We start from the raw sequence: 17,074 nt of genomic DNA, 5'->3' as shown, positions 1-17,074 counted from the left end.
AAACTCAATCCTATGATTGATGAAGGCCAATACACCATATGCCTTCTTAACCACAGAGTCAACCTGCGCAGCAGCTTTGAGTGTCCTGTGGACTCAGACCCCAAGATCCCTCTGATTCTCCACACTGCCAAGAGTCTTACCATTAATGCTATATTCTGCCATTATATTTGACTTACCAAAATGAACCACTTCACACTTATCTGGGTTGAAGGCACTACCGCCTATCTTCCCTATCTTTCCACAGTTTCTGGAAGGATCTCCAGGATCCTGAAGAAATAGCGGGTTAATACCATCCGCAAACCTATATGGAAGCTGGTCAAAGCTGACCTGGCAGTTAGGTCAGCTAAAATTGACTGGATTCCCTGTGAATGCATAACAGGGCAAATATGTATTTTCCTTTGTTAAATATCTTTTTTATGATTGCAAAAAAATGCTGGACTCCAAGATTTTGGATACTGCATTTCTACCCCATCAGTGAGCTGCTCATTGATTGGAGTAGTTAGTCTGGGTGTCAGTGGATCTGGCTGGGGTGTCCAAGAAGCCGGTTGGGATGTTGGGGGAGTCTGCTGGCATTTTGATGGAACCAGGTGGTATGGTGCAGGAGTTGGACTGGGTTTGGAGCAGTTGGTCTGTGTGCAGACCATGTTGCTACCTGCTACTTGAAGGCATCAGAGTTGGTATGCAAAGGCCATGATTGTCTTGGACGTTTCTGTTGCGCTCACAAGACCCTGTTGGACGTTGATAATGTAAGATACTGTAGGCTTGTTTCATTGTTTGGCAGCACGACAGACAGTGGGAAAGCTGCATAGGTTGTAGCGAGGAATAGGCTTTAAGTTGTGGGCTAGCTTGCTGCTGCATTTCCGGAGGGGAAACCTTATAGGTGGTGCAGTGTTGCATCACTGCTCAGTTGGGGGTTGGCTTTTCCTGTTGGTGCTGCCCTCCAGTGTTCAATCAGTGGAATGACAGGCTGGATTTTGTGCCTCAGACGAAATTAGGAATCAAAGGTTGAGCATGGTGTGACTAGTGTTTTGAGCTGCCTATATTTCAATGCAAGAAGTAGTGCTGAAGATGAGTTAGCTAGTTTACAAACAGAGGCAACGTGCAGTGAGGAGAGACTGTTGATAGGGCAAAATTCCAGTCAATAGGATGAGTTGCAACGTAAGTGGCATACAAAATTGAAAAGGGTGAATACAGGACTGAAAGTGTTGTATTTGTATGCTTGTAATATATGAAATAAGGTACATGAATATGTAGCGTAATTGCAGGTTTACAGGTATGATGTTGTAGGCATCACTGAATCATGGTTGAAAGATTATAGCTTGGAGCTTAATGTCCAAGGATACACATTGTATCAAAAGGATAGGCAGGAAGACAGAGGGGGTGGCGTTGCTCTGTTGGTTATAAATGAAATCATGTCATTGGAAAGAGGTGACGTAGGGTGTTGAATCGTTGTGGATCGAACTAAGGAACTGCAAAGGCAAAAAGACCATGATGGGAGTTGAATACAGACCCCTAAACTGTAGTAAAGATGTGGTCTACAAATTAAAGAGGGAGTTAGAAAATGCATGCCAAAAGGGTAATGCTATAACAGTCATGGGGGATCTCAATATGCAGGTAGATTGGGAAAATCAGGTTGGTGCTGGATTCCAGGAGGGGGAATTTCTAGAGTGTCTGCTAGAGGGCTTTTATAGTAGCTTGTGGTTGAGCCCACTAAGATTGGATGTGTGCAATGAACCAGAAATGATTAGAGAGCATATGGTAGAAGAACTCTTAGGGGAAAGTAATTATAATATGATCAAATTCACCCTGAAATCTGAGGAGAAACTAAAGTCAGGTGTATCAGTATTACAGTGGAGAAAAGGGAATTTCAGAGGCATGAGAAAGGAGTCCAGAATTGATTGAAAAAGTACACTGACAGGGATGACAATTTTTGGAAGCAATTTGGAAGACACAAGATATACACATCCTAAAGAGGAAGAAGTATTCTAAAGGAAAGATGATGCAACCATGGCAACTAAGAAGTCATTAAGAAGGTAAAGTTGGAATACAAAAGTAAACTAGCCAAAAATATTAATGAAGTTACTGTACTAAAAGTTTCTTCAGATACATAAAGTGTAAAAGAGAGGTGAAAGTGGATATTGGACCACTGGAAAACAATGCTGGAGAGGCAGTAATAGGGAACAACGAAATGGCAGATGAACTGAAAATGTACTTTGCATCAGTCTTCACTGTGGAAGACACTAGCAGTATGGTGGAGGTTCCAGGGTTCAGGGGGCATGAAGTGTGTGAAGTTACCATGACTAGAGAGAAGCTTCTTGGGAAATTGAAAAATCTGAAGGTAGATAAGTCACCTGGACCAGATGGTGTACACCCTAGAGTTCTGAAAGAGGTGGCTGAAGAGACTGTGGAGGCATTAATAATGATCTTTCAAGAATCACTACAATCTAAAATGGTTCCAGAAGACTGGAAAGTTGCAAATGTAATTCCACTCTTCAAGAAGGGAGAGAAGCAGGGGAAAGGAAACTGTAGGCCAGTTAGTCTGATCTCAGTGGTTGGGAAGATGTTGGGGTTGATTTGTTAAGGATGAGGTCTCGAGGTACTACTTGGAGGCACATGATAAAATAGGCCATAGTTGGCAATCTTACCTGACAAATTTGTTGGAATTCTTTGAAGAGCGTTTGATGGCTCTGGGCCCGTATTTACTAGAATTCAGAAGAATGAGGGGTGACCTCATTGAAACCTATCGAATGGGGAAGCGCCTTGATAGAGTGGATGTGCAGAGGATGCTTCCAATGGTGGGAGAGTCTAAGACCAGGGTTCACAGCTTCAGAAAAGTGGGTGTCCTTTCAGAACAGAGATGAGGAGGAATTTCTTTAGCCAGAGAGTAGTGAATCTGTGGAATTTTTTGCCACAGGCAGCTGGGGATATCAAGTCATGTATATTTAAGGCAGAGGTTGATAGATTCTTGATTGGTCAGGGCATGAAGGGATATGGGGAGAAGGCAGGAGATTGGAGCTGAGAGGAAAATTGGATCAGCCATGATGAAATATTGGAGCAGACTCGATGGGCCAAGTGGCTTAATTCTGCTCCTATATCTTATGGTCTTATTACAGAGGAGGAAGTGTTTGCTGTCCTGAGGCAAATCAGGGTAGATAAATCCCCAGGGCCTGACAAGGTGTTCTCTCGGACCCTACAGGAGGCAAGTGCAGAAATTGTCTGGGCCCTAGCAGAGATATTTAAAACATCCTTAGAGATAGGGCAGGGACCGGTATTTGGGTAGACACAGACTGTTTAAGGATAGTCAGTGTGGCTTCATGCATGGTAGATCATGTCCAACAAATCTTATGACATTTTCAAGGAATTTACCAGGAAAGTGGATGAAGGCAAGGCAGTGGATGTTGTCTACCTGGTGTTTAGCAAGGCATTTGACAAGATCCCGCATGGAAGGTTGATAAGAAGGTTCAGTTGCTTGGCATTTAAGATGAGTTAGTAAATTGGATTAGACATTGGCTTTGTGGGAGAAGCCAGAGAGTGGTAGTAAAAGGTTGCCTCTTTGACTGCAGGCCTGTGACTAGTGGTGTGCTGCAGGAATCTGTGCTGGGCCCATTGTTGTTTGTCATCTATATCAGTGATCTAGATGATAATGTGGTTAACTGGATCAGCAAATTTGCAGATGACTCCAAGATTGGAGGTGTCATGTGCAGCAAGGAAGGCGATCATGATTTGCAGAGGGATCTGGATCAGCTGGAAAATGGGCTGTAAAATGGCAGATGGGATTTAATGCAGACAGTTGCGAGGTGTTATGCTTTGGTGGGACCAACCAGGGTAGGTCTTACATAGTGAACAGTAGGGCACTAAGGAATGTGGTAGAATAAAGGGGTCTGGGTATACATCTCCATAATTCATGCAGAGGGACTTGGGAGTCCTCGTGCAAGATTCCCTGAAGGTTAATTCACAGGTTGAGTCTGTGGTAAAGAAGCCAAATACAATGTTGGCATTTATTTCAAGGGGATTGGAATATAAAAGCAAGGAGATAATGCTGAGCCTTTATAAGACACTAGTCAGGCTGCACTTGGAATATTGTCAACAGTTTTGGGCCCCATTTTTCAGGAAGGATGTATTGTTATTGGAGAGAGTCCAGATGAGTTTCATGAGGATGATCTGTGGAATGCACTGCCACAGACTGCAGTGGAGGTCAAGTCCATGGGTATATTTAAGGCAAAAGTTGAGAGTTTCCTGATCAGTCAGGGCATCAAAGGATATGGCGAGAAGGCAGGTGTATGGGGTTGAGTGGGATCCAGGGTCAGCCATGATGGAATGGTGGAGCAGACTTGATGTGCTGAATGGCCTAATTCTGCTCCTATGTCTTATGGTCTTATTGATGAGGCCTAATTTGGAGTATTATGTGCAGTTCTGGTCACCTACCTACAGCTGGGCTCGAAAGCGTACAGAGACAATTTACAAGGATGTTGCTGGGATTGACCTGAGTTGTAAGGAAAGTTTGAATAGGTTAGGACTTTATTCCTTAGGACGTAGAAGATTGAGAGGGGATTTGATGAAGCTATATAAAATCTGAGGGGTATTGGTAGGGTAAATGCAAGCAGGCTTTTTCCACTGAGGTTGGGTGGGGCTACAACCATGGGTGAGAGGTGAAAAGTTTAAGGGAACATGAGGAGAAACTTCTTCACTCTGAGGGTTGTGAGAGTGTGGAATGAACAAGTGCATGCAAGCTGCATTCCAATGTTTAAGAGAGGTTTGGATATGTATATGGATGGTAGGGTTATGGTCCTATGTAAGTTGATGGGCGTAGACAGATTAAATGGTTTTGGAATGGACTAGATGGGCTGAAGGTTCTGTTTCTAGTAGGTACAGAGGAGACATCAGGGGTAATTTTTTTATGCAGAGAGTGGTGAGTGCGTGGAATAGACTGCCAGTGATGGTGGTGGAGGCGGATACAATAGGGTCTTTTAAGGGACTCCTGGATAGGTACATGGAGCTCAGAAAAATAGAGGGCTATGGGTAATCCTAGGTAATTTCTAAGGTAAGGACATGTTTGGCACAGCTTTGTGGGCCAAAGGGCCTGTAATTGTGCTGTAGGTTTTCTATGTTTCTATGTTTCTGTGCTGTAGTTTTCTATGACTGTACCTCAATGAAAGGTCATTGGGAGCCATGGTAGCGTAGCAACTCAGATGCTCAGTGTTCAAATCCGGCATCTTCTTTAAGTAAGTTTGTACTTTTTTCCTGCGTGTGCGTGGATTTCCTCCTGCAGAGGAAAATGTACTGGTTAGTAGGTTAATTGTCATTATAAATTGTCCCATGATTAGGCTAGGAGTTAAATCGGTTTGTCGCTGGGCGGTGTGCCTTGTTGGGCCTGAAGGGCCTGTTCTGTGCTGTATCTCTAAATAAAATAAATAATTAATTTAAAAAAAGGTGTATGAACAATATACAAGATGTTTTTCACTGTATTTTCATACATTGAACAACAATAAACAAATTTACCGATGTTTGTTTCACATTGGAAAATTCTGAGAGTGTTTAACCAGAGTTTTAACAAAATACAATATCAAGGCAGAAAAGCAAGAGTAATATAGTTTGGTCAAAGTTTGTTACAAAGAGTTTTATAGGTTGACAAAGAAGAGTAAAGTTTGTTACAAGAAGCTTCATAAATTGACAAAGAAGGGTAAAGTTTGGGAAAAGATGATTGGATAGTGGACCTGGTGTGAACAACATCTCATGTTCATGATGGGGCAGCATGATAGCCTAACAGTTCACATAACACTTTTACAGTGCCTGCTGTAAGATTTGGGTTCAATTCCCACCACTGTCAGTAAGTTTCCCCCAGATACTCCACTTTCCACCCATACTCTAAAGGCGTACATTCAGGGTTGATGAGTTGTGGGCGTACAATGTGTGCTCAGAAGTGTGGTGACATTTGTGGGCTGTCCAGCACAATCCCCCTGATTTGATTTGATGCAAATGATACATTTTGTTGTACATGTAATAAATAATCTAATCTTATGTGACCTCATAGTGAAATACTGAGAAGGTCATTGACCTAAAATATGAACCCACTTCACAGCTGCTTCCTGACCTGCTGAGGATTCCCAGCACTCTTTGTGTGACGAGTTAGATATTCCATTCAGTGATGTGACGGGTAGCCAGGTGCTCTCTGCTGGGCTCAGAACCAACTGTAATTCTGTGATTTCTCTGCTTCTGTTTTCCAGGATGGCATCCTAAATCCCCATGCAGCCTCTTGCACCTGTGCTGCCTGCTGTGACGATATGTCTCTGGTAAGTGGGGTAGGGGGTGTTCCCTCACTGGACATCCTGGCACTCCTCTCCACAGTTCCCACCCAGTCAGTCTGAGTAGATGCTTCCCAGTGAGACTCAAAAGTGTATAGAACCAGAATCAGGTTTATTATCACTGACATATGTCGTGAAATTTGTTGTTTTGGGGCAGCACTACAGTGCAAAACATAAAATATATATGGCAAGGGGGAAGGGAACCGGAGTGATGGGGCTGAGGAAGGGGAAAACAGAAATAAATCAATGATAGTGTGCAACAGAGATGATAGAGAGGACAGGCAGGAGATGAGGCATAATCACAGCCAGTGGGATGAGTTACAGGGCAATAGAGGCATGGTGCAGTTGAAACAGAAAGTAACAAATACTGGACTGAAAGTGTTATATTTGAATGCACACAGCATAGAAATAAAATGGACGATCTTGAAATTCTGCTACAGATTGGCATAATGACATTGTGGTCATCTCTGAAACTTGGCTAAAGGATGGCTGTCATGGGAGCTGAACGTCCAAGGACCTCAAGAGAGAGAAAGTGTAGAATGTCTAAGAAATGGCTTTTTAGAACAGCTTGTTGTTGAGCCCACTAGGGGATCAGCTGTGCTGGATTGGGTGTTGGGCAATGATCCGGAGGTGATAAGAGAGCTTAAGATTAAGGAACCCTTAGGGAACAGTGATCACAATATGATCGAGTTCACTTTGAAATTTGAGAAGGAGAAGCTAAATTCCAATGTGTCGGTATTTCAGTGGAATAAAGGAAATTACAATGGCATGAGAGGGGAACTGGCCAAGGTTGACTAGAAAGGGACACTAGCAGGAAGGACAACAGAGCAGAAATGGCTGGAGTTTCTGTGAAAAATGAGGGAAGTGCAAGACAGATATATTCCAAATAAGAAATTTTCGAATGGAAGAACACTACCGTGGCTGGCAAGTGAAATCAGAGCCAAACAAAAAGCAAAAGGGAGGGCATACAAGGAAGCCAAAGCTAGTGGGAAGATAGAGGATTGGGAAGCTTTTAAAAACTGGAAGAAAGAATCTAAGAAGGTCTTTAGGAAGGAAAAGATGGATTGTGAAGGGAAGCTGGTGACTAATATCAAAGAAAATACTAAAACCTTTTATAAATATATAAAGGGTAAAAGTTGCAGGGTAGATAAAGGACCAATAGAAAATGATGCTGGAGATATAGTAAAGAGAGGCGCAGAGATGACAGGGGAACTGAATGCTTATTTTGCATCAGTCTTCACAGTGGAAGACATTTGCAGTATACCAGACATTCAAGAGTGTCAGGGAAGTGAAGTACGTGCAGTGAAAATTACGACTGAGAAGATGCTCAGGAAGCTTAATGGTCTGAGGGTGGATAAATCTCCTGGACCTGATGGAATGCACTCTCCGGTTCTGAAGGAAGTAGCTGGAGAGATTGCAGAGGCGTTAACAATGATCTTTTAAGAATCAGTAGATTCTGACATCATACCGGATGACTGGAAAATTGCAAATGTTACTCCTCTATTAAAGAAGGGTGGGAGACAGCAGAAAGGAAACTATAGACCTGCTAGCTTGACATCAGTGGTTGGAAAGTTGTTGGAATCGATAGTTAGGGATGAGATTATGGAATACCTGGAGGCACATGACAAGATAGGCCAAAGCCAGCATGGTTTCCTGAAAGGAAAATTCTGCCTGACTAACCTACTGCAATTTTTTGAGGAAATTACAAGCAGCGTAGACAAAGGAGATGCAGTGGATGTGGTGTACTTGGATTTTCAGAAAGCCTTTGACAAGATGCCACACAAGAGGCTGCTTAGTAAGATAAGTGCCCATGGATTACAGGGAAGTTACTAGCATGGGTGGAACAAAGCAGAGAGTGGGAATAAAGGGATCCTATCCTGGCTGTTACCAGTGGAGTTCCACAGGGGTCGGTGTTGGGACTACTGCTTTTTACGATGTATGTCAATGATTTGAACTATGGGATTAATGGATTTGTGGCTAAATTTGCTGATGATACAATGATAGGCGGAGAAGCAGGTGGTGTTGAGGGAATAGAGAGCCCGCAGAGAGACTTAGATAGTTTAGGGGAATGGGAAAAGAAATAGCAAATGAAATACAATGTTGGAAAGTGTATGTTCGTGCACTTTGGTGGAAGAAATAAATGGGCAGACTATTATTTAGATGGGGAGAGAATTCAAAATGCAGAGATGCAAAGGGACTTGGGAGTCTTTGTGCAAGATACCCTAAAGGTTAACCTCCAGGTTGAGTCAGTTGTGAAGAAGGCAAATGCCATGTTGGCATTCATTTCTAGAGGTATAGAATATTAGAGCAGGAATGTGATGTTGAGGCTCTATAAGGCACTCGTGAGACCACACTTGGAGTATTGTGTGCAGTTTTGGGCTCCTTATTTTAGAAAGAATATACTGACTTTGGAGAGAGTTCAGAGAAGATTTACGAGAATGATTCCATAAATGAAAGGGTTACTATATGAGGGATGTCTGGCAGCTCTTGGACTGTATTCCCTGCAGTTCATGAGGGGGGATTTCATAGAAACATTCCGAATGTTAAAAGGTCTGAACAGATTAGATATCGCAAAGTTATTTCCCATGGTAGGGGAGTCTAGGACAAGAAGGCACGATTTCAGGATTGAAGAACGTCCATTTAGAGCAAAGATGCAGAGAAATTACTTTAGTCAGAGGGTGGTAAATCTGTACAGTTTGTTGCCACGAGCGGCTGTGGAGGCCAAGTCATTGGATGTATTTAAGGCAGAGATAGGTAGGTTCTTGATTAGCCTAGGCATCAAAGGGTATGGGGAGAAGGCAGGGGAGTGGGGATGACCGGAAGAATTGGATCAGCCATGATTGAATAGTGGAGCAGTCTCAATGGGCTGAATGGCCTACTTCTGCTCCTATATGTTATGGTCTTATGGTCTTGTTCAGTGTGGGGTAAGTAAAGTTATCTTCTCTGGTTCAGGAGTCTTACGGCTGAGGGGTAACAACTGTTCCTGAACCTGGTGGTGTGAGTTCCTGTACCTTCTTCCTGATGTGAGCATGGCCAGGATGATGGGATTCTTTGTTGATGGATGCAGCTTTCTCAATGGTGCACATGTCCACCCGATGATGATGATGACCAGTTAATGCTTGTGGAAGGGGTGGAATTTGCTGTGCTATGAAGAACGTGTGGTTTATGCCAGAGAGGTGACTGGTGGCAATACTCTTGTTCCTTGCTCACAGACTGGCCCGGTCAGGCTCTTCGTTCCTTACAAAAGACGCAAGAAGGAAAATGAACCAAGTACTGACCCAGTTAAGAAGGAATCCTCCAAGAACATCACTTTACTGCCTGCAGCAACTGGGACAGCCTGTATGTATATTCATGTCACTCATTGGGTGAGGTGGTAAATGTGGGGTGTGTCTGACTAACTCATGAAGAAAAGACAGCAAATTGTCGGTCTGTCATTGACTACAGTGCAATGCAGAGTGACCACCTGCAAAGAGAATCAGAATCATGTGTAATATCACTGGCATAGATCGTGAAATTTGTTGTCTTTTGGTAATAGTACATTGCAATACGTAATCATAAAAAACTAAAAATTACAATAAGAAATATATTTTAAAACCTTTAATTAAACAAGTAATGCAAAAAGAGAGCAAAAAATATTGTACATGGATTCATTATACATTCAGAAATCTGATGGTGGAGGAGAAGAAGCTGGTGTATGTGTGTCTTCAGGCTCCTGTACCTCTTCTCTGATGGTACCAATGAGAAGAGGGCATGTCCTGGGTGACGGGGTCCTTAATGATGGATGCCACCTTTTTGAGGCATCGCTCTTTGAAGATGTCTTGGATGCTGGAGGCGAGGAGGGGGCATAAAGCTAGTGCTCATGATGGAACTGGTTGAGTTTAGAATTCTCTGCAGCTTTTTCTGATCCTGTGCAATGGCCTCTCCAGACTCTTCAGAATGCTCTCCATGGTCTGTAGAAATTTGTGAAGTAGCACTATCTGCAGGATGTCCTACGGTAACCACTCCCAATTATCTATAGTGTGTGGTTTTGGATTGAGCTCAAGTTATAGATAGTGATGTGAAATATTCTGTAGAGATATAAAAAAACTGTTTCTCAGGACACATTGAAAAGTGTTTTACTACGGTGCTCTCTGCTGTTTTCCAATGGTGTGGCCTGTGATGTGCATCTTCCCTGTAGCTCACCTCCAGGCTCTGCTGAAAAAGGAGTGTTGTACCCTTTCCTAAGCTGTGCACACATCACCCTAGGCAGTGCATTCCAGGCATTGCACATTCTAACATCGGCCCTCAGTCACTGAGCCCTGTGAATTCCCAATTGGTTAGTGGCCTGATCTCACACCCTGATTAGTGCTGCATTAATCTTCCTATTTCCCAAATGTCTAACTGCGAAACAATCTCTCTGTAAACACTTTGCTGTTCCACTCTTGGTGCTGGGCCATCTTCTGTTTCAGCTGACCCTTTACCAAACCAAAAGGCATATTCAAGAGCTATTGAGGTGTGCCAATAGATAGGATATGCCTTTTCCAAGAAGAAATGCTGAAGAGAGAGGGGAGATGTTTATACCAGCCATTTGATTTGATAATCCCACCACAGTAGTGTAACGGTTAGCATGACGCTATTACAGCTCGGGGTGTTCTGGAGTTTGGAGTTCAATTCTGGCACCTGTCTGTAAGGAGATTGCACATGCTCCCCATGACCTCCTGGTGCTCTGGTTTCCTCCTGCAGTCCAAATATGTACCAGTTAGTAGCTTTATTGGTCATTGTAAGTTGTCCTGTGATTAGGCTGGTGTGAAATACTATTAAATACTGTGGGTTGTTGGACAGTGTAGCTCGTTGGGATGGAATGGCTGTTCTACACTGTACCTTCAAATAAAAATAAATAAATCAATCTTGAACAACATACACAAAATGCTGGAGGAACTCAGCAGATCAGGCAGTATCTATGGAGGGGAATAAACAGTTGATGTTTCAGGCCAAGACACTTCATCTGGACCTCTCAGCTTTTTACATCATTTTAAAAGAAGTAAATAGATAAATAGATGCATCAATAAGATAGCCGAAAGTGATGATGAAAGTCGTGAATGGCAGTGTCTGCAGTGAAGGTTTAAACTGATTGATGATTTATTTCAGTTACAATGACTCCAGCTGATCAGATCACTCCATCTGGAACATTGGCCTTCGAGCGAACACCCACAGCGGATGCTACAGCCATTATATCAGATGGTACGACACAGGGAGATGTCTTCACCGGTAGCACAGGTAAATCACACGGCCGTGTTTCACACAGATGTGCCTCAGAGAGCAAAGGCATGGAACCCTGACTTCCTTACCCCACACCAGGCCTCCATCTTCCACTCAGCTGTTTGAGGCACAGCTGTAACCTGTAGCCTCTCATGTATTCACACTCACAAAGTGCTGGAGCAACTCGCCAAGTCAGGCATCATCTATAGATGGAATAAACAGTCAACATTTCAGGTTTCGGCTCCCTTCCTTTCTTGATGAAGGGTCTTGGCCTGAGACACTGACTCTTTATTCCTGTTCATAGATGCTACCTGACCTGTGGATTTCCTCCAGCATTTTGGATGTGTTACTCATGAAACACCCTTTTAGTAGGTGTCTCTGGGAATTCGGCTTGTTAGCCTCTTGCTAACAGCCACTGGACTCCGTGGCAAGGAAACCACCTTTCTCAGGCTTCTTATATCTAGGGTGTCTATGACTTTTGTTCCGCCAAGTCTGTGAGGTTGGGATGTCTTGCCCTCCCAAACCCGGGTTTGTGTGATTTACTGTCCTCTGCAATGGCCCTCGGCAAGAAATAACAGATTATACACTGCATACAGTTATAAAGAAATTATATTTAAGAATGTTAACTTAACCAAACAGTTATTAAAGAAAAATAAGAAAAAAACAAAAAGGCCCATTATAATTAAACAGTCACATGTGCACAGGTGGAGCTCAAATCTTTCAGAAGCTGTTTTCGATGTATTCACTGCACCAACTCCTATTCACTGCTCCCCAGTAAAGATTCTTCTCTTGGGTTCCATTTGATCACACGTTCCCACTGGATCAAATCCTATGCCTGGTTCTCTCAAGCTCCTTCTCTCTCCATCTCCCACCATAAAAGACCTCGACCCACACCAGTGTCCCTCACAAATGCTGCTCCCCCACCCCCAGCATTCTCTAGAGTCTTCTGTCAGTTCCACCCTTCTGATTGGATGTCACACACATTCCTAAGCATCCCTTATCTTTAACAGTAACCCAAACACTGCCAGAAGAACACACTACTTCTACAGAAAACCCATTGTATGAAATACCAACATTAGCAGCAAAATCTTTACCAGGGTGTTACACTTTCCCCCCCACCAAAAATAGTCATGGCCTCATGACTTCAAAATTGATTAACCCATCATTAATAACACAGTTTTCAAAGGAATTTTATGATGTCAGAAGCTCCAATCCATTTGTAAATACAGTCAGCCCTCCTTATCCGCGAGTTCTGCATGCATGAATTCAACCAACTACGGATCACGAAAACCCGGAAGTGCTCTTCCAACACTCGTTGTTCGAGCATGTACAGACTTTTCTTTCTTGTCATTATTCCCTAAACAATGCAGTATAACAACTATTTTACATAACATTTACATTGTATTAGGTATTATAAGTAATCTAGAGATGTATACGGGAGGATGTGCGTGGGTTACCATGGATCGGGATCGAAAAAAAATTGGAAGTTCTCTTACTAAGTAAGTCAGAACAGGTACATCCGGTATTATTTAGCGTCAGTTAGTCAAATGTTTGTCTTAGTATATAGTATATATTTTACCTTTCTATGAATATAAAACACTTAAGAACGTATGTTTCAACGCCGGGCTCAGGAACAGAAGTTCCCGAGTTCGTTCCGATGACAGACCGCTATCGAGTGCGCTCTCCATTCATGCCGAGTTGATGTGGAGGATCAATAACTCAAAACCCCAAAACCCAACAATAAAACCACTTCGTTGCTTAGTAATAATTGTAGCTTTCATCGGGGCAGGGCCTTTCTCACTTTATCCTTTTAAGTGTGTGACAGTCCATTCCACACACTCACCACTCTCCTCTTATTTCCTTGGTTCTGCTTGGTAGCAGAGACCTTGGCTAGTTCATAAGCCTTTTGCAATTCCCTCCTCATGTCAGACACATACTTAAGATAGGTCTTCTGTCGCATGTCTTCCCCACCAAACCAGTGGTCCCGTACTCTGCAAATGGGATGAAGGAGCGGCCCTTGTATACGTGGAATGCATGACTTGTAGTACCCTTCAAACTCAGGCTTCATTTGGGGTCAGTAGAACCGATCTTGGACCAATCCACAGGTCTTGTCAAACCCCAAATGACCTGAATCAGAGTGACGGGAAACCCCAAGTTTCCTGGAATGCCTGATACCAAGGCCTTCCCAGTGGATGCTTCAGAAGACCACGAAGAGGAATCACGCTTACCTGCTAGGGTATTGGTGAAGCCTGAACTGCAGAGGCCGTCAGTTGTACAGATAAACAGGATGACGGTGATTATCAGGAATACCTTGGAGAGGGAGGTCACCTCAGGCAGGGAATGCCAATGGCACATCTTTTCCTGTTGACTGTAATGTCTAGTTTTCCTGTGAGAAAAGCAGGCGAGAAATCATCTGGAAAGGGAAAGCTAACAGCTAAGTCATTCAACTTTGGTGACTCCCCAGTAGCTGGAGGTTAGAAAAAGAGATTGACAGAGAAGATGTTGAAGTCCGAAGATGATTTTTCTACTGACGAGTTTGATGTAGGTTGTTTCAAGACTACTTGCCTCACCATCTGAGTGACAGAGGATACCCCATTCAGAGAAAGGTCTTGGCGACTGGCATCTGCAGAAGTGGAGGACATTTGGCAGTATCTGTAGAAGCTGGGATCATCACTGAGTCCACGAGTCCCTATGCATCACCCGTAGTGGGAGTGAGGAAGAATGGGACGATGCAAATGTGTGTTGACTATTGAACACTGAACTGACGCACAGTCCCTGACCAGAATACTGTTCCAAGGATCGAGGACACAGTGCCTGAGTGGAGTGAAATGGTGGTGTGCTGGACCTCAAGAGTGGGTGTTATCAGATACACATGAGTGAGGCTGACACGGTGCAGATGACAGCTTCTATACTGGGTCACGTCTCTTCCAGACAGACCTCTACTTTCCCATTTGGTTCTGCCTGAGAAGTATTGGAGGATTGTGTTGAAGGCCCTTTATGCCGCAAGCAATATAACTGTCTCCCTAGCCGAAAAATGTAGGTAGAAAGTTTTTTCCCCTTCTCCTGAAACATGCTTCTACACTCTGTCATAAGCTCCCGTTGTGCCAAAAATGCACGGTAGCCCGTGGAAGTAGTTAAGGGGTTCTCTGCTTTCAAGGACCTCACAACTTCAGTAGCTTGACCTTTTAGACTCTTTACCAGTCACTGTCTTTTTACATTATCAGAGCTCTGCCACTCATCCAGTATCTGAAAGGTCTGCTCCGCCCAGGTCTCATATTCCTTCTTCCCCTTGGGGGTGGGCTTCATTCCCGAGAACATTCTCAGCCTGCGATAACTTTGACTCTGCACCAGTGCACTTGGCCAATTATACACCGGGGTTGTAAGGGTGACACCAACTCAGAATTTTCACCCTCACTGGAGAACTCATTAGTCCTTCCACATTAGACCCTCCCCCACACTCACAGAAATGAAAGCAATTGTCTTTAAAGTCTCCACCCTCAGTTACAGGAAACTTGGCTTCCAATTTGGCACCCTTGCCTACACTCCCCTCTTCTCTGAAAGTATGGATGGCCCATCGTCCCACCCCTCCCGGAACTCCAAGTGTTACGGGCAGATCCACTGCTGTCACAGCATTGCTTGTCTGAACTAATACCACATCTTTGCTCTCCGTTGGGTCATAATGGTAACTTTCCCTCATGCTTTAACAGTACTTAAAACCCTAATCAACAATTCATCTGTGCTGTGAATATCCACCCAGCACAGAACATAAGATTATTAAGGGATTGGCTAGAGGCAGGAAACATGTTCCCGATGTTGGGGGAGTCCAGAACCAGAGGCCACAGTTTAAGAATAAGGGGTAGGCCATTTAGAGTGGAGTTCAGGAAAAACTTTTTCACCCAGAGAGTTGTGGATCTATGGAATGCTCTGCCTCAGAAGGCAGTGGAGGCCAATTCTCTGGATGCTTTCAGGAAAGAGTTAGATAGAGTTCTTAAAGATAGTGGAGTCAAGGGATATGGGGAGAAGGCTGGAACGGGGTACTGATTGTGAATGATAAGCCATGATCACATTGAAAGGCAGTGCTGGCTTGAAGGGCCAAATGGCCTACTCCTGCACCTATTGTCTATAAGTATTGGTTACGTGTAATCTCTTTGAAGCACACCAACGCTTAATCCCTGTGGCGTCCATGATCACGTGCCTTAATCATTTTCCCAGACAACAGTTTTACACAGACTTAAGCACAAAACATACTTAATCAATTCTTAATTTAATCACACAGTGTTCAACGAATTCAGTCCAGGATGATACACCCACATGTCTTTTTTACTAGGCGTCTCTAGGAATGTGGCTCATAGCCCCTCACTAAGAGCCACTGGACTGTGCGGCAAGGAAACCACCTATTTCAGGTTCTGCCCATCTAGGGTGTATACCACTTTGGTCCCACCAAACCCGCGAGGTTGGGATGTCTTGCCAGCTGAACCCCAGTTTGTGTGAATGTTGTGTGATTTACTGTCCTCTGCAATGGCCCTCGGCAAGAAATAACAGATTGTACACTGCATACAATTATAAAGAAAGAATATTTAAGAATGTTAGCTTAATCAAACAGTTATTAAAAAAAGAAAAAACAAAAAAAACCCATTATAATTAAACAGTCACATGTGCACAGGTGGAGCTCAAATCTTCCAGAAGCCATTATTTTTGGTGCACCCACTGCACCAACTCCTATTCACTGCTCCCCAGTAAAAGTTCCAATCTTAGACTCCATTAGACCCCATGTTCCCACCTGATTGAATCCTACACCTGGTTCTCTTGAGCCACCTCTCTCTCCATCTCTTGCTGAAAAAGACCTTGACCCACACCAGTGTCCTTCACAAAAGCTGCTAACCCTAATGTTCTCTAAGTTCCACCCTCCCGATTGATGTCACACATGTTCCTAAGCACCCCTTATCTTTAACGGTAACCCAAATACTGCCAGCAGAACACACTGCTTCTACACAAAACCCATTACATGGATACCCTAGCAGTAAAATCTTTACTGGGGTGTTACACTCAGAATTTCCAGCATCTGCAGAATTTCTTGTGTTTATACTTCCATCTATTCTGTGGGTATAGGTTACAATGGCAATGTAAAATACAGTTTACTGAAGCAGGGGCAGTGGGGTTGGCAAAGCCCAATATTTGCCATTTTTGTTGCGATCAAGAGATTGTTCATTACCTATTGTGTGGGTGCTTGTGGGTGTTAATACCATATGTCTGTCCTGGTCTGCTGTGCTTTTTTTTCCCTGTCTCACTAGCATGTTCTTGGTGATGGTCTCACTCACTAACTTGGGTAGTGAAGTCACAGACCCGTGTAGTGATCTGCCTGATAGGGATTGTCGTCCCCATGTCATTTCCAACAGACTGGGTGCATCAGCCAAGGAAAGTTCATCCTGAGCTGTAGCATACTGAATCAAGTTGTGACCCACTGACCAGGATTGTGACACGCTGCAAAACTCTGACCTGAGCTGTAATTGTCCAAGGGAAAGCCAGGGCTGTTA

The 17,074-nt window shown here is 43.6% G+C and overlaps 1 protein-coding gene across 2 annotated transcripts in view; it reads left to right on the top strand.

Moving 5' to 3' along the window:
* LOC140729777 (deformed epidermal autoregulatory factor 1 homolog) overlaps positions 1–17,074 on the top strand; it is an 88,784-nt gene that overhangs the window by 35,510 nt on the left and 36,200 nt on the right. For both annotated transcript variants that reach the window (XM_073049982.1, XM_073049983.1), the window contains exons 6-8: positions 6,225–6,290; positions 9,515–9,641; positions 11,430–11,558. In XM_073049982.1, the coding sequence (XP_072906083.1) occupies positions 6,225–6,290; positions 9,515–9,641; positions 11,430–11,558 (322 nt within the window). The remainder of the gene's footprint in view (positions 1–6,224; positions 6,291–9,514; positions 9,642–11,429; positions 11,559–17,074) is intronic.

Source organism: Hemitrygon akajei, chromosome 6 (assembly GCF_048418815.1).
Source record: "Hemitrygon akajei chromosome 6, sHemAka1.3, whole genome shotgun sequence".
Classification (NCBI taxonomy): domain Eukaryota; kingdom Metazoa; phylum Chordata; class Chondrichthyes; order Myliobatiformes; family Dasyatidae; genus Hemitrygon; species Hemitrygon akajei.
Note: the sequence above shows the minus strand (reverse complement) of the source record. Positions and strands in the feature narration are given on the sequence as shown.